Source organism: Vespa mandarinia, chromosome 2 (assembly GCF_050613455.1).
Source record: "Vespa mandarinia isolate Hongniang chromosome 2, ASM5061345v1, whole genome shotgun sequence".
Taxonomy (NCBI): Eukaryota; Metazoa; Arthropoda; class Insecta; order Hymenoptera; family Vespidae; genus Vespa; species Vespa mandarinia.
The window spans coordinates 1,435,001-1,456,672 of record NC_140811.1 but is presented as its reverse complement, the minus strand read 5'-3'; the positions used below and the strand labels follow the sequence as shown (position 1 = coordinate 1,456,672).

The 21,672-nt window shown below is 29.8% G+C and overlaps 2 protein-coding genes across 5 annotated transcripts in view; one reads left to right on the top strand and one right to left on the bottom strand.

The window, feature by feature from the left end:
- Positions 1–16,910, top strand: part of otp (orthopedia homeobox) — a 40,111-nt gene extending 23,201 nt beyond the window's left edge. The window contains exons 4-8 of one of the 3 annotated variants that reach the window (XR_014983844.1): positions 1,164–1,341; positions 2,358–2,522; positions 7,986–8,500; positions 14,393–14,459; positions 16,892–16,910. Coding sequence is in view for 2 of the 3 variants with exons in the window: in XM_035888054.2 (XP_035743947.1) it covers positions 1,164–1,341; positions 2,358–2,522; positions 7,986–8,368 (726 nt within the window). In the remaining variant the exon portion in view is untranslated. Of the gene's footprint in view, positions 1–1,163; positions 1,342–2,357; positions 2,523–7,985; positions 8,588–14,392; positions 14,460–16,891 lie in introns of those variants that run through there. The other 2 variants (XM_035888054.2, XM_035888053.2) reach the window with 2 other exon arrangements.
- LOC118451469 (peptidyl-alpha-hydroxyglycine alpha-amidating lyase 1) lies at positions 16,643–20,318 on the bottom strand. 2 transcript variants are annotated; one of them, XM_035888052.2, is made up of 6 exons: positions 19,824–20,317; positions 19,519–19,717; positions 18,809–19,432; positions 18,311–18,724; positions 18,036–18,242; positions 16,792–17,071 (listed from the first exon to the last, which is right to left on the bottom strand). In XM_035888052.2, the coding sequence occupies exons 1-6, from the start codon at positions 19,920–19,922 to the stop codon at positions 16,863–16,865; spliced, it is 1,752 nt and encodes a 583-aa protein (XP_035743945.1). In that variant the 5' UTR covers positions 19,923–20,317; the 3' UTR covers positions 16,792–16,862. The 2 variants fall into 2 exon arrangements, with proteins under 2 accessions (XP_085521060.1, XP_035743945.1); XM_085664934.1 differs by lacking the exon at positions 19,519–19,717 and having other exon boundaries at positions 16,643–17,071; positions 19,824–20,318.
- Between the last annotated feature and the right edge of the window lie 1,354 nt (positions 20,319–21,672).

Genomic DNA, 21,672 nt, shown 5'->3' with positions numbered 1-21,672 from the left:
TCTTTATCTGTAGTATGCTTCGTTCGTGAGCTTGCGTCTGCGCTGTGTACTCCAACGCTAAAGTACTAATTTATGGGCACATATGAGACGACTATAGTACGCGCTACCGTGCCAGGAAAGGGACTCTAGGTTGTGCATGGAACTATAGTGGGGAGAACCATAGGAGGGTATATATCGGAGAACACAGAGGCGGGCTTTGCATGCGATATCAATAAATCAAGTCCCCGGGACCCCGGCAGCTTAGGAGGGCACTACGTGGCCAGAATCAACAGCTCATAACGTCGGCTAATAGCTACCCGCGGTGGGGTCGAAGATATTGTCCTAACGCCCAGGGACATCTTACCCAGCTAGCGTTGGATTCTCTCTCTCTCTCTCTCTCTGTTTCTCTTTCTCTCTTGTTCCAGTTCCCTACCCAGCTAACTCACTCGAAGAAAAATCGTCGTTGGTGCTTCGATAAAGAGAACGCGAAAAGATCGCCGGTAGTCTACTAGGTAGCGTTTGCTCTTGCGCTTCGTGCCATGAAAATATCGATTTCGAGGGGTTTCGCCCAACGTGCCTTCCTCGAGATTCTCGAATTAATACACGAATGAGCTTTTGATGAATACCTATTGCTTCTAACTATACTTACTAGATATTTATGTACACACACACACACACACACACACACACATATATATATATATATACATATACATGTATATGTTTATATAATTTAACTTTCAATTTTAATAATGAAATTATGGTTTAATATTCGCTTAATAACTTCTTGATAATATTTATTTCAGATAGCAATTATTTTTCTTATTCATTCATTGCCAATTTTTCATTTCCAATTTGATTTATTTTACTTTTAATATGTCATATAAGTAAATATAGATTGTAACATATATATACATATATATATATACTTTTGAATAATACTTTAATATTATTCTGTTTCCCGTTTCAATTTATTTTATTAATTATGGAATAAAGTTTCGCGTCAATTTAACTTCTATCAAATACATATGTCATATCAATCGATTAAACGCACGTGATCTGTTGGATAAAAAGTAAAAAAAAAAAAACGAACAAAAAGAGAGGAAAAAAAGAATCAGGAAGAAAGAAGGAAAAAGTGAATGTATTTGTTTTACGTGATTGACGAATGATTCCCATGGTTTCAGGTATGGTTTCAAAATCGTCGAGCAAAATGGAAGAAACGTAAGAAGACGACTAACATGTTCGGTGGTACTGGTACGTTGCTACCGTCGCATGGTTTGCCACCATTCGGGCCAATTGGTCCAGATCTATGCGGAACTGCGATGTTTCAAGCACCTGCGGAGAGATGGGGAGTGAGTACAGGTCAGACGTCGATAATTTTCTTTCTCAGTAACCCTCTCTCTTTTTCTCTCTCTCTCTCTCTCTCTCCCTTTGTCTATCTCTATCTCTATCTCTGTCTCTATCTCTATCTCTATCTCTATCTTTATCTCTCTCTCTCTCTGCCATTCGACTTTTTCCCAATTATTTGTTTTCTTTCCTTTTTTACTTTTTCATTCATCTCCATATTCATTATATCTAAATTATTTTTATTATCAATCGATTTTCTCGTAAATCGCGAGAGAGGAAACACGACTAATAATTAAGTAGAATAATAAATTTCACGATTAACGAAGGAGAGGTAATATGACGTTTTTTCTTTTCTATTTTTTTTTTCTTCTTCTTTTTTTTCTTTTTTTTTTTCTTATATATAATATAGACAAGTAAATCGAGAGAGACAGATATCTCATTTTTATCTAATTGGTATCGATGATTAGAAGAGCAAAATTTCTATGTGTCAATTTAACAAGCGATATAACTAATTAGCAAAAAGTTCATATTAAGGAGATAGATACGGGATGGAGTCCAGTTTAATGGGGGCAAAGTCGTGACTACGACGACTACGACGACGGTGTTTGACTTTTAATTTAATTTCCTTCGTTCACCGACGGAAGGTAACTTCGAATTACTTAGTCTTATTACGTTGCCATGCGATATCCTACATTGGTAAGAATAAGAAGAAGAAAAAGAAGAAGAAGAAGAAGAAGAAGAAGAAGAAGAAGTAGTAGTAGTAGAAGAAGACGAAGTAGAGGAAGAATGAAAGAAAAGGGGCAAAAAAAAAGAAAAAAAGAAAAAAAGAATGAAAGAAAGAAAGAAAGAAAGAAAGAAAGAAAGAAAGAAAGATTGCCAAGTTTTATTTTATTCTATAATTTTCAAAATAATAACATCAACAAATCAATATAGTATGTTCGATTAAAACGAATATGATTGGCCTAACTATCATTTACCCTTGGATTATTACTTATTAAATAAGATTAATCATAATATCTGGTCTATTGTAGGTCTCGGCCAACTGGGACAAAGCGGCATGGGCATGAGTGGTTTCGGGCAATTAGGTCAACAAAGCCCCAGTACTCTTGGCAACTTGGGCCTTGGCAATTCTGGTCTGTCGATCAGTAGTCCTTCCCAGACGGTCTATCAAACGAGTTACGGATTAAATTCTCTCGGTAAGTTCTCGATCATTTGAGAAGAAAAATTATTTAAAAGGAAATATCTCGTATAAGAACGATACGTGCCAAGTATCGAGAAATATTTTATATGTAAAATAAACAACGACACTGTGTTATATACTATATGCAATAGTATCCGTATATGTTACATAATAAATAATGTCGGCATTTGCAATATTTTATACGCAAATAAACAACAATATTATATCATACGATATTATTGTAAAGAGTAGCTGTCTATTTTCATCAAGTGTTCGATCAATCATTCGAGTAAATCATAATAAAACTATTCATGAACGTGGCGTCGTTTGTTCGAATATAAATATATTTCAAAAATCCTGCATTAACTTATCACGGCCAATCTCTGTGATACAATTTCAAACGATATTAACAAATTATTATATATAAACTTCCACTTTCATGTTATTCTTTTTCCCTTTCTTTTCTTCTTCTTCTTTCTTCTTCTCTTCTCTTTAATACAAATAATATCGTGTTAACCATTAACGTGGAGTTAAAATCTCTATTACTAGGCAACGAGAAAAAAGAGAGAGATAGAGAGATAGAGACAGAGAAAGAGAGAGAGAGAGAGAGAGAGAGAGAGAGAGAAAGAGAGAGAGAGAGTGAGTGAGTGAGTGAGTGAGTGAGTTACCCTGAGATGTATCGAAGTTAAACAAGAATATTCAGTTCGTAGGCGCTTATGGTTGCTTCGATAATCGTCTTGCCAAACTTTTCGGACTGGGATCCTCCTAAAAAAGACGTTGAACAAATAGTATCAAAAAAGATCGAGAAAAAACGAACCAGAGAGAGAGAGAGAGAGAGAGAGAGAGAGAAAGAAGCGTGTCTTTGACGAAGTCGTTAAACGTTACGATGCATTATCATTCCGAAGGAGTTATGTGCCTGCACGTAAGGAATTTGAGACAGAAACATAAACTCCATCCTCCTGTCTGTTTACGCAGGCAAACTCCGAGGCTGGTCTCGCACCTAGGTGCGAGATCTTTCGCTGTTGTATATTTACCATAACATCACGATGCATCCTGTCTTGGGTAGAGTTACGCTTCTTCGGACAGAGTGTGATCTTACCTATATGTATTATATATATATATATATATATATACATATGCATGTATGTATGTATATGTGTGGGTGTCTCTCTTTCTTGAAGGATATACGTAAATAACTACGTACGTATGTACATGTGTATAAGTTATGCATGTATATCTCTACGAAGGATCCTTTGTTTTCACCAGACAAGTTTTCTTTTATTCTTACAAATTTTTTTTTTTCGACTTACCACGTGTCTTTCAATTTTTCTTTTTTCTTCTTATGTTTTTTTCCTTCTTTCTTTCTGTCTTTCTCTTTTTCTTTTCTTCTTTGTAAAAATATTCATTAAAAAAAAAAGGGAGAAAAAAAAAATATATATATATATGTGTGTGTATGTAGATAAATAAATAGATCGTATTCTCGACTCGATCGGAGAGAATCCATTTGCAAAAATCATTCTACGATATCACGTTGAATGATCGTTGAATAGAATCAATGAAACGAGGAGAAAAAAATAATTATAGATATATATATATATATAATATATATAATATATATAATATTTATATTGATATTAGTATATATATATATATATATATATATATATATATTTATTAATCGAAATTTTGTTTAAATCGTATTAAAAGAATTTGAAACCATCATTTAGGCGTAACACAGTTTCACAACTCACCGAAGGGACTACTTAACAGCTAAGTCAGTTCGTACGTAACACGTACATATATATATTATACATATATATTTATATACACATATATATACACACATATATATATATATATATATGTGTGTGGTGTCAATTATCACGCATTATCGCCGTACGAGCGAGTCCAGTAAAATAGAGAAGGAAAGAGAGAAAAGAGTTAAAGAAAATGGAGATGGAAGAAAAGAAAAGAAAGAAAGAAAGAAAGAAAGATAGGTAGAGGGAGAGAGAGAGAAAGAGAGAGAGAGAAAGAGAGACAGTGAGATTGTCTGTAGAAACGTAGTGTATGTGTATCTTTATATGAATCTATGTATGTACGTATGTATGTGTGCAAGAGGTTTGTGTATATGTTATCCCTGCGCGAATTCTCGCACGTGTGAACGGTCCTTAACGTAGAACGAAACGTTTTGCGTTAGAAACGCAAAAGCGGAATGGTATGATCATGCTCTCTTCTTCTTCTTATTCTTCTTCTTCTTCTTCTTCTTCTTCTTCGTTTTCTTCGTTTTCTTCGTTTTCTTCGTTTTCTTCTTTGGCTACCACTCACCTTTTACGCTCTTTGGTAATGCCTAGGACAAACAGCTTTTAGAGCAGCGCTATCTTTTTTCGCTTTTCAATGATAATTAACACCGAGAGATAAAGAGAGAGAGAGAGAGAGAGAGAGGCTAGACTCAAACGAGAACGATCGTCGGAGTTCCACTTTGAAACTTTTTAACCTTCGCCACCCTCCCCCTACATCGAATTCTGACTTCAGTGAAATTTCGTCAGAGTATCTTATTCTAACCCTTAATTTACCCTTTGAATTAATTGCGAATGCGTTGTGAAGGAAGAAAAATAAATTAAAAAAAAAAAAAAAAAAAAAAAATAACAAAAAAGAAATGAAATATTTTTATTTTTTTTCTCTTCATTATTCTTTTTCTTTTATACATGACGAATATTGAACCCTTCCCTGTCCCCCCTCTAATTAAAGATCTTAACGATTGTGTATAATAAATTGATCAATCGTAATCATCCCGACGTTGTTTAGATTTATTCTAAGGAAAAAATAAATAAATAAATAAGGAATTAATTTTTTATAAAAAAATTTTCATCCAACATATGCAAACGACGTAATGACAAAAATTTATTGTCAATTATAAATTTCAACGTTTAATTGATACTTCACGATTAATTGATAATGTTATAAATATTGCGACGGGAATGTACGCAAACGTTGCTTCGATATTTTCCTTTTTCTTTTCTACTTTACGAAACTTCCGAGATTTAATTTTATTATCTATGACGAAAGAAAAAAAAAAAAGCAAAAATAAATAAAAACAAAGAAAAGTAATGAGATCAGATTAAGAAAAAAAAAAAAGAAAAAAATAAGTAGCACGATTTTACTTTCTCTATTCTTTTGCAATCGTGTGTCCCGAGTTGATTCGCTTGATTTCTTTTTTTTCCTTTTTATTATTATTATTATTATTATTTTTTTTTTTTTTTTTTTTTTTATAGACACATATAACTCGTATAATATTTGACGTAACAATTTTTCAAACGGAATAACGTGCGTTACGACTCCGTTGTTTTTCTTTCTTTTTTTTCTTTTTTTTTTTTCAGAGTCAAAAGTAAAAAGGAAAAGAAAAGAAAACGAAAAAAGAAAAAGAAAAGAAAAGAAAAAGAAAAGAAAAAGAAAGAATACGATTATTATCTATCCTCATTCCTTTTCGTCGAAGCTTTCGGAAAGGGGTGCAGCCTTCTACGCAAACTTTGAGTCGCCATAAAAAAGTTTCTCCCTACCGGCGTTTTCTCAACCTCTTCCTTTAGTGGCCGCCAACGACGTGTATTTTACGATCCGTGTTCGGTAGCACGACCCACGCACTTTGTGAATCTACCGCATTAATATCGCCGCCATAGAAGCCAAGGGAAAACCTTTTGCGTGTGCTATGCGATAGGCGCCCTTCTAAATTGCCCTTTTTTTTTTTTTTTTTTTTTTCTTTTTTTACCTGCCGGACCGACGATTATATTCTTTTGCGATTCGGCCAACGAATATTTGTCATATTTCCTTCGGGTTAAAAACATCGATCGATTATCGAGCTTTTATATGTATATATATATATATATTTTTTTTTTTTCTATTAAACATTCAAGCATTCTCCTTTCTATTTAAAAAAAAAAAAGAAAAGAAAAAAAGAAACACTAAGACTGGCTGTTCATTTTTCTAATAATAATATATCAATAATTTAATTTCCCATATACATTGGCTAATGAAATATTTTACATTATTTTTTTTTCCTTTTTTTTTTTTTAAATACGAAGTAATATATCTATCATAATTAAACATTTATATATACAATACATACAATGATTCGTTGGATCGTACTTTCTAGGAAAATAATCGATAGACAAGAACGAACGTTTCAGACATAGCAAATCAACAAAACAAATAATACTATGATCTCTGTTGACGATTTCTAACAACAATCGACATCTTTCATTCACCTACAGACCTTCGAACGGTGTACACGTCTACAAGACGAAAACGAAATATCTTAATCATCTTTATTTAATATTACGTTATCTCCGTATTACGTTTAATTTCATATTTAAATAAATATCTTAAATAAATCGATCGTATTCATTTAAATAATTTTTTTTTATAACCCTTTTTTTCTTTTTCTTTGTTTTTTCGTTTTTTCGTTTTCGTTTTTTTTCTCTTTTTTTTCTTTTTTAGCTTAAACTCTTTTTACGCGAGACTTTCTTTTTTCTTTTTTTTTTTTTTTTTTTTTTAATATTAATCATTTAAATATGTAAATTTTCTTTTGAAATTTACAATTAAAAATCGATTGTAATGGACACGTTGAAAATTTGCATATTGATCTAACGTTTCATCATTTTCCTTTTTATTCTGTAGCTTAATAATCCGTTGTCATTTTTTTTTCTCTATTTTTTTTTTTTTTACGATAAACTATACGCTTAATAAAAAAAAAAAAAAAAAAAAAAAAACTAAAAAATATCATTGAATCCGTCCGAAACGTATATTATCTCTGCCTATATGAAAATAAAAATTTCTGTGAAATATAAAACTAAAATCGCTATTATAATATAAAGAAAAATGTTGAAAATCGAATCGATTTTTTTATAACTCGAGCCATTGTTTTCTTTTTCTTTTTCGTCTTTTTTTTTTTTTTATCCTTTTCGCATTACACCGTAATCTTAATAAAAAAAAAAAAAAACAAAATATTCACAGAATCCATCGAACGGATATATCTGGATTACAAAAGTTTTTTTGAGATATGAAACTAAAAAAGCGCGATTAAAAAAAAAAAGAAGAAAAAGACAAAAAAAAGAAAAAATATAGAAAATCGAATAGACACTACAGATCTAAAAAAAAAAAAAAAAAAAGAAAAGAAAAAGAAAGAAATCATTGAGTCCATCGAACGCGTTCATTTAACATATATAATTTTATAATATAAATATTTGAAAATTATTATTACTATTATTATAATTATTATTCGTTGTATCCTTTTTACGAGGATTTTGTAACAAAATGAAAACGTTTCTTTTTCTCTCTTTTTTTTTTTTCAATATGTGCATACAGAAAAAAAAAAAAAAAGAAAAAAGAGAAAAAGAAAAAAGGAAAGAAAAAAAAAAGGAATCCAGAAACGATTTTATTAGTATAATGAAAATAATATTTGGAAATTGTTGAAAAAAATCGACAGGAGGTGTACACGTGTCGGCGTCGCGGGGTTCACCACCAGGAGGATCGTCGGTTGGCGGAGGTCAAGGAGGTGGTTTGAGCTCGGCGTTAAATTGCGCGCAGGGTTCGCCAGGTTCGAGTTCAGGTGGCGGAGGTGCCGCAGCGGCAGCGGCGGCGGCGGCGGCGGCGGCAGCAGCGGCAGCAGGAGGAGGTGGAGGTGGGGTATCCTGCGTCGGTGCTGAAGTTAATGCGGATGAGGCGTCGGGATGGAGAGGTGCTCACAGTATCGTTGCGCTTAGGCGTCGTGCTACGGACACCACGCAGCAATATAGTCCGCAACCGCATCCACCGCCATCGGGTCCTTTACAGTACGCCCATGGTATGGAATATAGCTCTGCGTACTGAAACCCAACAACCATTCGAAATTTCCCGCTCATCGGCGGCCATTTTGGTTAAGAGAAGGACGGTCTATACGTGACGTTCGCGCGAACAACCAAAGTGACGTTTGCGATTCCTCGACGACGATTCTCCATGAATGTAATTAATTAATTAATTAATTAATCAATCAATCAATCAGTCAATTAATTAATTGATTAATTAATTAAGCTTACGTTACGATATATATATATATATATATATATATATATATATATACACATAGGTAGTACATACGTCGATATTATTATAAAATCAAGAAACGATAAAGGAGTAATGGAAGAATCGTTATATATGTATTTCAACGAGACGAAAATTAGATATTAGAATTACGTCGATAGAAACTAAATCACGTCGTACGTGTAATATCTAATTAAGATGATATTCGATCCTCGAAATTTTTGTCGTCATCGGCGATGATAGGGAGAAGGTGTTATAAAATGGGATAAGAAAAGAGTAAGAAGAGAGAAAATGGGGAGTAGAAGGGGAGATAAAAAAAAAAGAAGAAGAAGAAGATGAAGATGAAGAAAAATTTATGTATACGACGAGTTATCTTAGTATTATGGTATACGATGAGATTCGAGTAGAAGATGTTTTCGGTAACAAAAGTGAACGAGAATCTATCGAATCAAGCATAGTTATTGAAATATGTTCCGCTCGTTCTCTCTCTTTCTCTCTTTCTCTTTCTCTCTCTCTCTCTCTCTCGCGTCGTTCTACGTATAATAATAAATAATAAATAATAAATAATAATAATAATAATAATAATAATAATAATAATAATAATAATAATAATAATAATAATTATAATAATAATAATATTAATAATAATAATAATAATAATAATAATAATAGTAATAATAGTAATAGTAATAATAATAAAGACGTTGTAAATATTATGTTAAGGAATTGACGTGACAGCTATTATCGATATCATACTTATTCGTTTTTCATGATTATCGCGGATGGTGCAATAAAAATGCGCTATGGATACCGTCGATGTACGATGTCTATGGTGTCACAGGATGACTATTAACTAAAACGAAAATCGTAAATCGTCAAGCATTCGTCGAGAGAATTCGTCGAGTATATCTACATGTTCTCTTCTGTTCACGGACATCAATGACGATATATCCTAAATCCACATGGACCGGTTTTACGATACGTTATTTTGTCTCTCAGCTTGTAGATACTTCTTTCCTTCTTTCTTTCTTTTTCTCTTTTCTTTCCTTCCTTCCTTCTTTCTTTCTTTCTTTCCTTCCTTCTTTTTTTTCATTCCTCCTTTTTTTTCTTTTTAATTTTTTTTTTCCTCGTTCGTCGCTCACACCTTTTGTGCTTAGGCGTTATGTCATTATAACCGGCGGCCAACCTGTTCGGTTATCGGGTCGTTTTATTTCTTTTTTTCTTTCTTTCTTTCTTTCATTTTTTTCTTTTCTTTTTCTTTTTCTCTTTCTTTCCTTAAGACGCATGAAAATACGTCATAAATTAAGGTCGCTTTCGAAACGTTTGCGGATCTCGTCAATAATATTTCGAGAACTTTGAAAAAGATAGAAAGAAAGGAAAAGAGAAACAAGGAGAGACAGACAGACACACACACATACACACACACACACAGACACAGGCATACAAAGAGATAGAGAGAGAGAGAGAGAGAGAGAGAGAGAGAGAGAAAGAGTGACAGAGAAAGATTTGCAAAAATCAATAAAGAAGATCTCTTTAGGAGTAGACGTCGAACGTCGAACGAGAGAGGAAGAAAAAGGAGAAAAAGAAAAAAAGAAAAAAAGAAAAAAAAAAGTCCGGTTACGAAACGATACTCTTCAGAGTTATTAAAATAAAAGACGAAGTAAAAGGATCTCTCGTGGTACGAAATTTTCGAAAAAAGATTTTTCTCGGTTGTCCGTCCGAGAAGGGTATAAGAAAGAAGAAAAAAAGGAAAAAAAAGGAAACGAAGAAGAAGAAGTAGAAGAAGGAAAAGAGGAAGAAGAGGAAGAAGAATTAATAATAAAAAGAGAAAAGAAGAAGAACAAGCTGAATCTCTTATCAGGAACGTTATAATACTATTATTAATAATAATAATAATATTAATAATAATAATAATAATAATAATAATAATAATAATAATAATAATAATAATAATATTAATATTAATAATAATAATAATAATAATAATAATAATAGAACGTTGAATGATTGTCACCGAGAGACGTCATGGTCCGTAAGTATATAATAAAAAAAGTATACGTTTAATTAAGGGTAGTACCTAATTAATAAAATTAAACAGTGAACACACAGGTGTTTCACGTACACACGCACACTCATACACAATACACAATTATACATAGAGGAAGAAAGAATGATGTTGTGATGTCTATCATCTTATCGACGATTAAAGAGAGATACGAGTTCTTTACGATCGCGACGTAAGAAGAAAAAAAAGAAGAAGAAAAAGAACAACAAGAACAACAACAAAAACAACAGCAACAACAAACAACAACAACAAAAGAGAAAAAGCCAAAAGAACAAACAAAAAAAAAAAGGAGAAAAAAAAAGAGAAAAAAGAAGAAATGGAAAAGAAGGAAATTTACTATTAACGAGTATACTTGGACATTGTGATATTTACGAAGTCTGTCGTCGACTTCTCTCTACCAACCCCCTATAGTCCCTTAACATCATCCCTATCGTTTCCCCACCGTTACCCTCCCTTACCCTCTCCCTCTCCCCTCTTCCACACCTCCAACCCTCTAACTATCATCTCTCTGTCCCACCTACGTTGTTTTCTTTTCTCACAAAGACGTGACACTTAAGCGTGAATCTTCTCTGTATAGCGAAATCCACGTGAATTAAGCGTGAAACTATGACGACTATAAAATTCTAGTTAACGAATTTACGATTGTAGATTTTAGGTGACGAGGGAAGAAAGGACATTAGAAAAAAAAAGGAAAAAAGAAAAAAAAAAGAAAAAAAAAAGTTTAACGATATAAATATATATGATGGAATCTAAATAAATAATAGGCAAGTTTGTCGGTGTATTATTACTAACGAACGTATACGATTTTTAATGTACAAAAAATAGCGCGGGAAGAGGAAAAGAAAAGAAAAGGGAAAGATAAAGGGGAAAAAAGAAAGAAGAAGAAGAAGAAGAAGAAGAAGAAGAAGAAAAAAACAAGAAGAGAAAGAGAAGAGAAAAGAAGGAGGAGAAGGAAAAGGAAAGAAAAGGAAAAAGAAAGGTAACAATTATTGTTATTATTAATATTATATAATAATAATAATAATAATAATAATAATAATAATAATAATAATAATAATAATAATAATAATAATAATAATAACAAAAACAACAAGGCTCGAGCTCGTACGTCTTTACCGTTTGTGTCTTTCGATTTTTTCATGTTGCGTTTGAACTAAAAAGAAATTTCAACGCGCTTACCGCCGACCGTCCTCCCTTTGAACTACCCTCTAAGACATCTCCCACCATTATCACCGTCACAACTTTCTCCCCTAAAAGAATAATATTAGAAATATTATTTATATTAGATTGGAAGAGATCGTCGTAGTTTTCGATTATATTTTTAGATGAGAAGAAAATCTATCTTTTCTCACTTCTTTTTCTTTTTCTTTTTTTCTTTTTTTTTTTTTTTTTTTTTTCTTTCTTTCTCGAATCAGTGCAATGTTAAAACTTTTAAACGAACGTAGTTACTTACATGCATAAGTCACGAGTGAGTCATTTAGTTAGCTTGCTTGTTAATTCTATTTAACGATCTATGTGATCACGATCGCGATCGTTCGTTGATAATAAAGAAGAAGCAGAAGAAAAAAATAAGAAAAAAAAAAATGGAATAAAATAAAGTGAAACGAAACGAAACGAAACGAAACGAAACGAAACGAAACGAAATGAAATGAAACGAAATGAAATGAAGTGAAATGAAATGAAATGAAATGAAATGAAATTTTTGAAATTACAACGAACAACGACTGATCGCAAGTGTATTACTCGATGATGCATATTACTGTTATTTGTTTATTAATCTATATGCTATTTAATTTATTTCATCGTACGTGCGTAAATCGATGAATGCTGAGAAACGAAGAGAGAGAGAGAGAGAGAGAGAGAGAGAGAATGTGTGAATGAATGTGTTGTATGTATACGTGAAGGATGGAAACAGGTACTTACGTTATACTGCACAATTTGGCACTTAATATATTTCCCAGTAAAATTTAACAATTTTTCGAACGTGTGCTTTCTCACGTGAGTGTGTTATTTTGAAAACAAAAACTAAAAAAAAAAAAGAAAAGAAAAAAAAAAGAAAAAAAAAAGGATAAAAGAATACAAAAAAACTAAAACGGACGAAAACAAAGACAAAAAAAAAAGAAATATTTCCTTCGCATTGTTCAATTCGGGAGATTAATCGAGTCACGAAGGACAAAAAAAAACAAAAAGAAAAAAGATATTTACAAATAAAGATATGACATACTGGACGTGGGTCAAAGGTTTTCAAGTTATATTAAACGTCAATTACTCTCTCTCTACTAATTTTTTTTTTTTTTTTCCTTTTTATCGAGACTTTTTAAGCTTCGCATTTAAGCTCGTAGCTTTACAATCTGAAAATAAAAAAGGAAAAAAAAAATAAACGGAAAGGAAGATTAGAAAAAGTTTAAAAAAAAGAAAAAAAAAAAGAAAAGGAAAATTAATCTGAAACGTCTCGAAAAAAAAATGAATAATTGATTTTTGAAAATTATCGAAGAACTTTTGGCCCATCCTGTACTTTGTAGGAAGAAGTGTCAAAAGAAATAAAAGAAGAGGTGAAGGAGAAGGAGAAAAAAGAAACGAGAAGAAGAAGAAAACAGCATAAAAAAAAGGAAGTAACAAAAAAGGAAAAATGAATACGAAAGAAAAGAAGAAGAAGAAGAAAAAGAAGAAGAAGAAGAAGAGGAGGAAGAAGAAGAAATAGAAGAAGAAAAAAATAAAAAAATGGACTGACTTCGTCGCACACCTTTGTCACAGATCCCATTTATCGTCTTTTAGTGATAAATAGATGAACTTTAATTTTCATCGTTATATAGTTGTGTATAGAGGTCTCAACTAAATGTGTAAAAATAAATCATTAAGAAAGTAAAATATCGAAGTCTCTTGCCGTTCACAACATACAACCAAAAAATATCCTTTTTGTGAAATAATATACATATTGATAATAATAATAATAATATTAATAATAATAATAATAATAATAATAATAATAATAATAATAATAATAATAATAATAATAATAATATTAATATTAATAATAATAGAATAAAGAATAAAGAAAAAAATACACACAGGGATTTTATTGAAAATATATATTTGAATACGCGTACACAGATTGAATGAATGAGTGAGAGAGATATAGAGAGATACAATGATGCTGTTCGCATGTATTGGAAATAGTGCGAAATTAATACGCACTGTAAATATCTATATATTATATATATACCATACATATATATATATATATATATGTATGTATGTATGTATGTATGTATGTATGTATAACAACGTTAAAGAGGGAAACACGGAAACGATTTCTTAAGGATTAAAACTTATTGTGTATTTTTCGAATAGTTAAGATGTAAGAGCGCAAAGTGATAAGAGATATCAGTTTATTATTCGTCAGGTACTATATATGTAGAAGAAGATCATTCATCTCAACGTTATTATCGATGGAAAGTTTTTTTCTTTTCTTTTCTTTTCTTTTCTTTTCTTTTTCTTTCTTTCTTCTTTTTTTTTTTTTTTTCTTTCCCCTATCTTTTTCTTCCCATAGAAAGTTTTTACTCGTTTGATACAATGTTTTTAATTTCTCTTTTTCCTTTCTCACGTCTTTATTGATTGATTGATTGATTGATTGATTTATTTATCTTATATATTTATATATTTCTTTTTTTTTTATAATTATTTTTCTTTTTATTTTTTCCTTTGCCCTCTTTCTTTTTTAATAATAATTAAATAGATTATATTGATAGATCATGAGGAACAATTATGGAGAGGTTGTGGAAGCGCGGTTAACAGTTATAATGCAGTCATCGTTTAGTAAGTAGCTGATAGTTTTAAAAGCCAATTACTTATATCGACATTCTCGTGTATCTGTCTGTGTGTATGTCTGTCTGTCTGTCTGTCTGTCTGTCTGTCTGTCTGTCTGTCTGTATGTATGTATGTATGTATGTATGTATGTATGTATGTATGTATGTATGTGTGTGTGTGTGTGTGTATTAGCTACATTTAAATAAGCAGTCATCAAAAACGACAATAGAGAATTCGACAACTATTATCGTCATTGGCATCATTAAATACGATATGTCACTGTATAATACTGTATAATATATCATTGTGTATCTCTGTGTGTGACATAGATTCTTCATCTTCTTTTTTTTTTTTTCTTTGTTTTTTCTTTTTTTTCGAATTTGTTTTTTTCTTCTATTTCTCTTTTCTATCTTTAAAATTCACGTTAATACTCGACGGTAATCTTTCGTCTCAACGATTGCAAAATATCATTTGAAATTATATCAAAATATTTTATCTTAGGATATATTAAAATCCATGACGATTTTTCAATAATATCTTGTAAAAATTGTCGACTATAACGATACTTGGATTTCGTAGCCATTGATAAAAATAGTGAAACGTTTTACGGAAATATCTAATTGAAAATAACGATTTAAAAAAAGTGCCCTGCGAATATATCCTTTTTAAGACTTGTTTTTTTTCTTTCTCTCTTTTCTTTTCTTTTCTTCTCTTTTTCTTCTCGAAATATCGTATCATCGGAATTGAAGCATTATCATTCGAGTTTAATACGATCTTAACGCGTTATTTAAAATCTTTCGAATAGAAGTCGTTTTTATCGACGTTAATAACGTCGATAATTAGTTATCTACCATATCTACTACAGTTCGCTATTTTATCGACTCGAATTTAAAATATTTTTTCTTTTTTTTTTAAACTGAAAGATCGAACAATTTTTTTTTCTTTTTTTTCTTTTCTTTCTTTTTTCTTTTTCTTCGATAAATACATCTCTCTCTCTCTCTCTCTCTCTCTCTCTCTCTCTCTCTCTCTCTCTCTCTCTCTCTCTCTCCCTCTCTCTCTCTCTCTCTCTCTCTCTCTCTCTCTGTCCATAGTAAACACTTTACAATTAATTGGATTAATCCTTAAGAGGATTTACGTACGTGAACATTTTTATATTTGTCAATAATGTTAAAAGAATATCTTTAAAGAAAGGATCGTATAATAAGAGAAAAAAGAAAGAAAAATGGCTTCGTTTGAACAGCCATTGGTTTTGTTTTTTTCTTTTTTTTGTTTAAACATTTCGTAGCGATCATTGCGTTTTGATTTTTTTTTCTTTTTTTTTTTTTATTAAAAAAAAAAAAAATGGCCATATTCCTTTCCACATCGAATCTTAACGATATCGATATTTCAAATATAATCTATACGATAGATCGTTACATTTTTCGTTTAAATAATATTGGCTGTCTTCGGACAATATGTCTTAAGTTATATCAATACGATTCCACACATTTTTCTTTTACGTTTATAACAAAAAAAAAAAAAAAAATAAAAAAAAAAAATAAAAAAAAGAATGAAAAAAAGACACAAAAAAGCTTATTATCATACCTTATCATATACCATAATTTCACATTGTAACGTTAAACAATTTCGTACTTGTGTACTTGTATATCGTCGATTAGATTATTTTCATTGAACATGTCTGTTATTAATTTTTTCATGTATTTTAATTTTCAATTAAGTTCGATGCATTTATATAGCAATCGTTCTTCGTTCTTTAAACCCTGACAAATGCACGTTCGTCAATCGACTCGATCGATTAACACGACGATACATTTATTAAATCGATTAATTTCGTTTAATAAATCCTTTATGTGTATAATATAATGTTTAAATGTATACGTAAATATATCGATTTTGATCAATTTGTTATTCCATTGCAAATAATGGAAAAAAAATCGCGTCTCAATGAACGAACACCTACCTACCTTTTTTTTTCTTTTTTTTTGCTTTTCTCGGACTGATTCGCGGATGAGGTAAGTTCTTCTACTTTTTTTTCCTGTTTTTTTTTTTTTCTTTTTCTTTCTCTTTTGCTTCAACTCTTTTCTTTTTCGAAAATAATAATAATAATTTTTCGATTTATCCAACGATCGTCGTAATTTTTTATACTCATTGACATCGTTAAGAAATTTATAGACGTTAACGTGGAATTAATTACGTGAAATTCGATTATTTGTTTTTACATTTAGAAATTTTTGATTATTAATTTTCGTTCGAATTGGTGACGATAATAGATCGTTCGAATATTTCGACGATCGATGTTACTTTTTTTTTTCTTTTTTTTTTTTAACAATTTTTTCTTTTTTCCTTTGCACAAGTAATTCTCCTCGTAAAAGTAACTTCTTTTATGTTATTATTTGATAAACATGAAGTAATTCATATCATCATATTCAAATTATTCTCAGAACGTTCGTCGTCGGAAGTTTCTGGTTCGGTGTTCAATTTACTGAAGTCACGTTTGTTCGGCCGTTTTTCGAAAAATTTAAATCCCTTGCCTCTTCGTTTTTCAAGTAAGTTTGAAAACTTCATCTTTTCCCTTCTTTCCGCTTGCCAATGCATTCTTTTACGCATCATTAACAAGCATCCTGTGTGATAAAAGAAAAAAAAAAAAAAAAAAAGAAAAAAAAAGAAAAAAAAAAAAGAAAAAAAAGAGAGAGAGAGAAAGAAAGATATGTTTATAAATTAAGTTATTGTATGTACGACTATGATAATATTTGCACAGAGTTTGTTTTACATTTATCTAGAAAAATGAAAAAATAAAAAAATTGTTTTACCATAAAATACTGAATAGAAATAAAATCTTATATTTGTGTGTAGACGCGGCTTATGAAAATATAAATAATACAAATAAATAATAATGTGTATACAGGCGATAAAATATAAGAAGCGTAAATTATATATACATGATATCAAGTAACATGCCAATAATAATTATAATTAAATATCAATTATTATGTAACACGAATATATATATATATATATATATAATATTAAAAATCGATTGATTTTTGCAATACGTTTAGATCATTGGAATGTTGCATTAATAATGCATACTGTGTGCGCATAACATTTAAACGATGATATTGTAACATTGAATGTATAAAAACTTCTCTTATCATATCATTAATGGTAATTATGTATATATATATATATATATATATATATATATATATATATATATAAACACACACACATACATACATATATATATATATATATATATACACATATATATATATATATATATATTGTATTACAAAAGGAACCTGACCTTTTTATAAAATCTAATTAGAACAAGCGGAAGGAAGATTGTTAAGTAGATATAAAAATTAATCATATAAATAAAATAATTACATAGAACATGCAAGTCCAATTTTACAAATTGGTCGGACATGCAAATATTTATATAGCTACACTGTGTGATAATATAAATTATTTGAAAAAAAGAAGAAAAAAAAAAGAAAAAAAAAAGAAAAAAAAAAGAATAAAATAATCATTCAACCAATTTTGTAAATTCAACATTAGCCTCCTCATAGTGATGCAATCTACCTCTTTTTTGACATTTCGCTATAACAGCAGCAGTAGTCACGCATAGTGTGATAAAAATAACAGTAGTTGTAACAAGAGACAATATTAATGTTGCCATTGTAGTTTTTGAATTAGACGTTTCTTGAGAATTAATATCCGTTAATGGTGCGGTTTGATGATGATTCAATGTATGCGTAGAATTTTCTATTTTGTTAGCACTGGTTGATTCTGCGATATAAAGTCATAAAAGTAAAGTAAAATAATATCTTTTTAATATCAACTAAAGATCTACTTACTTTGTAAAAATTTATATATCTTGGATGTGTCTAGGTCTACAATGTAAATCTCTGATCCATCATTGTTCACAGCTATATCGTGTGGTCTACGTAATCTTTCTGTAGGTGCAAATTGTGATAATAAATTTCCAGAATTAATGTCTACGATAAAACCACGTATATGCTGATCATTCTCAAATAAATCAGGTCCATTGATTAAATAAATTTGTTCTTGGGCGTATGCTACACTGTATATTTTAGTACCAATGCTAGGATGTTTGTACTCTTTATGGAATGTCCCATTACTAGCAAAAAAGCAAGAAACTCTACCATTTTCTCTATCAGCAACAAAAATATAATCAAGATCATTTGCCAAAGCTAATGCATGGGGTACAAAGAATGCATTATGTGGTGGTGGTTGTTGATAAACAAATTCTGAAAAATATAAATATAATTCAATGATATTAGAATTAAGAAGGTATTATATAATATTTCATAATATAAGTTAAAAAAGTTTACCTCTTACTCCCCAATGACGACCCCATGGTAAAATTCGTTCACCTTTTTTGTTAAATTTAATAATTCTAGAATTACAATAACCATCGCTAACAAAAAAATCTCCATTTAATTGTACAGCAACTGCTGTTGGCTTACAAAATCGTGTTTCATCATTACCAGGCTCAAAAGCCTCACCAAGAATCAAAGATGGTTTTATAATACTGTGTTTAAATAAGGCATTTCGATCGTGATTATCAATCTCTATTAACTTTCTATCATATTGTTCTCTTTTTAAATCTTTCCAATGTGCCTCTATATCGTTGGCATCGAATTTTAATACTTGATGTAAGGCAACATCAGTAATCCAATAATTTCCATTGAAATCTATCGTCAATCCATGAGGTAAATAAAACATATTTTTACCCCATTGTAATAATTCTTTTCCAGTTTTATCCATAAGAAAAATTGTATTTTCCTTTATTGGGCCTTTATTAGGATCAAATTTATTTTCATTGTTAAACGTATCTTGGTCCCAAGTTCGTCTTCCTCTATGGAATAACGCTATATTTCCATTAGGATCCAATGACACTGCAGATATTTGTCCCAATTTTAAATTAGATCCCCATTTAGAATCCCATACTATATCTATAAAAAAAAATAATATATATATATATATACATTTAATAATATATAAAATTATATACAAAATATAATCAATAGAAAATTCTTACTTGGATCTAATGTTTCTAAAGATTCAGATAAATTTTCATTGTTAATACTATTGACATTTTGTGCCTGTAAATTACGATTAACAGAAAGTATTTGATTCCATTGAGATGCCAAAGATCCTAAATTTCTATCTGTATTATCTGGATATTCAGAATATTCGTTAAAGTTAAATTTTGTTTCTGGCAAGTGAACTGGTTTCTCCTACATGACAATATATTTTTTTTCTTATTAATACAGCTACCATATGTTATTACATATCATTCATAAATCTATCTTATTTTAAGTAATATTTTAAAAATATACGTACCTGAACGTTTGGCAAATCTTGAGAAAATGTTTTGACAATGGCAGATATAATAAATAAAATATATAAATAGCATGTAATGTCATGCTGTATAAGCTTCATTCTTAGAAAAAATTGTCATTAGTTTTTGATAAACAGTTAATTCATTCCTTATAAATATCATTTAGTACATTGCTCGTAAAAAGCACACAATTGTTTAATTATAATATATTCAAGAAATTATTAGAAAAATCATATCTAAGATATTTTAAATAAAGAACAACATATCAAATTTGTATTGATATTTGGAATTAATGTTTTTGATGATAACACAATGTATGATTTTAATTATGAGATTTTATAATTGCAATTTATTTGCAAGATCAAATATTTTCACTGATACACGATATCAAAGACATTATATTTGGTTAATATTTTTAAAATTTTCAATGTACAGATGTCGACGTGTCAAGAATAAAACAGCACATTCCTATTGAAAAGTAGCGTCCAATCTAAGCAGAACCATACGTTTCGAATGATCCTGTTTTACCGGTACAGGTAATCTTAAGAGTTATCAGAAGAGGGCGACTCAAGTATTTCCAAGAACTTTCAAAAGAAAAATAAAATTTTTATAATAAAATTTTTTATCAGTACGAAGATAAAGATCAATGATAATAATAATAATAATAATAATAATAATAATAATAATAATAATAATAATAATAATAACAATAATATATATTATTAAATTAAATTAAATTAAATTAAATATTTATAAAGAACTTTATAATATTTTATTATATGGGATAAACGATTGTTTGTTACGATATATTAATATTTTTTTTTTTTGAATTAGATACATAATTTTTTTCGTATCCTATTATTATATAGAATTAGTTATAGCGAATATTTATAATAAAACAATGATTAAATATTATACGTCGTCGAATTATTCAAATTGGCATCGTTTCTTATCAAATATAACTAATGACTTACTGTTAGTTCATAATCTAAGCTTTAGAAACTTATGTCATTTCGAATGTTAATGATCACAGGCTTAGAGAATTTTGGGAAAGTGGATACACGTGCACGTTAGAAGGATCTACTCGTTCTCTCCGCAAGCGCACATTACGTATGTACTACGCGCAATGTGTTATCGCTGCATTACGCTTCATTATGTTCTACCGTGTTTAACTGTAGTTTACTATACATCTCAACAAAATTTTACGAGGGTCTATTTTGGAAGAGAAGCGTTGATGAAGATCGTAGACAATGTTAGAGATAAAGGGTGAGAGGGAGAGACAGATACAGAGACAGAGAGAGAAAGAGAAATATCAATACTCACAATACTGACAATACGATATATATAAATAAAAACAAATTTCTTTTCGTATATAACATTTTTTTTTTTTTTTAATATATATAGTATAAGTAAAACGTACATTAATAGGACGTATGTAAATGTTAAAACAATGTAAATATGTAATACTTTTTAATTGGATTTAATATCATATACATTTACTTTTTAATACTCATTCATTATTCTTATCAACGTAGTTATATATATATATATATTATATATATTATATATAGGATCCAAGGATTCACGATCATTTGATTTCACCTATCATTATTATTATTATTATTATTATTATTATTATTATTATTATTATTATTTAGATGTCATATCATTCTCTTCAATACATATGAGACGTGAATGCTTTCAAGATAATGCCCAAAAGTACTACCCCTTGTTCGTCGTCCACTATATCATTATAAAGCATTGATTGTTTTGTACGTATGCCATACGATTTTTCACCCTTACCACCATCACCACCACCATTATCACGATTCCTTTTTAAGTCGTAAAATG

Excerpts from the sequence above, each read along its gene's own strand:
- LOC118451469 (XM_035888052.2), bottom strand. The coding sequence starts at position 19,922 with ATGAAGCTTATACAGCATGACATTACATGCTATTTATATATTTTATTT. Across the intron at positions 18,243-18,310 it reads GATATATAAATTTTTACAAA|AATCAACCAGTGCTAACAAA; the intron begins GTAAGTAGATCT and ends TTTATATCGCAG. Across the intron at positions 17,072-18,035 it reads AGCGAAATGTCAAAAAAGAG|GATGCTTGTTAATGATGCGT; the intron begins GTAGATTGCATC and ends TTTATCACACAG.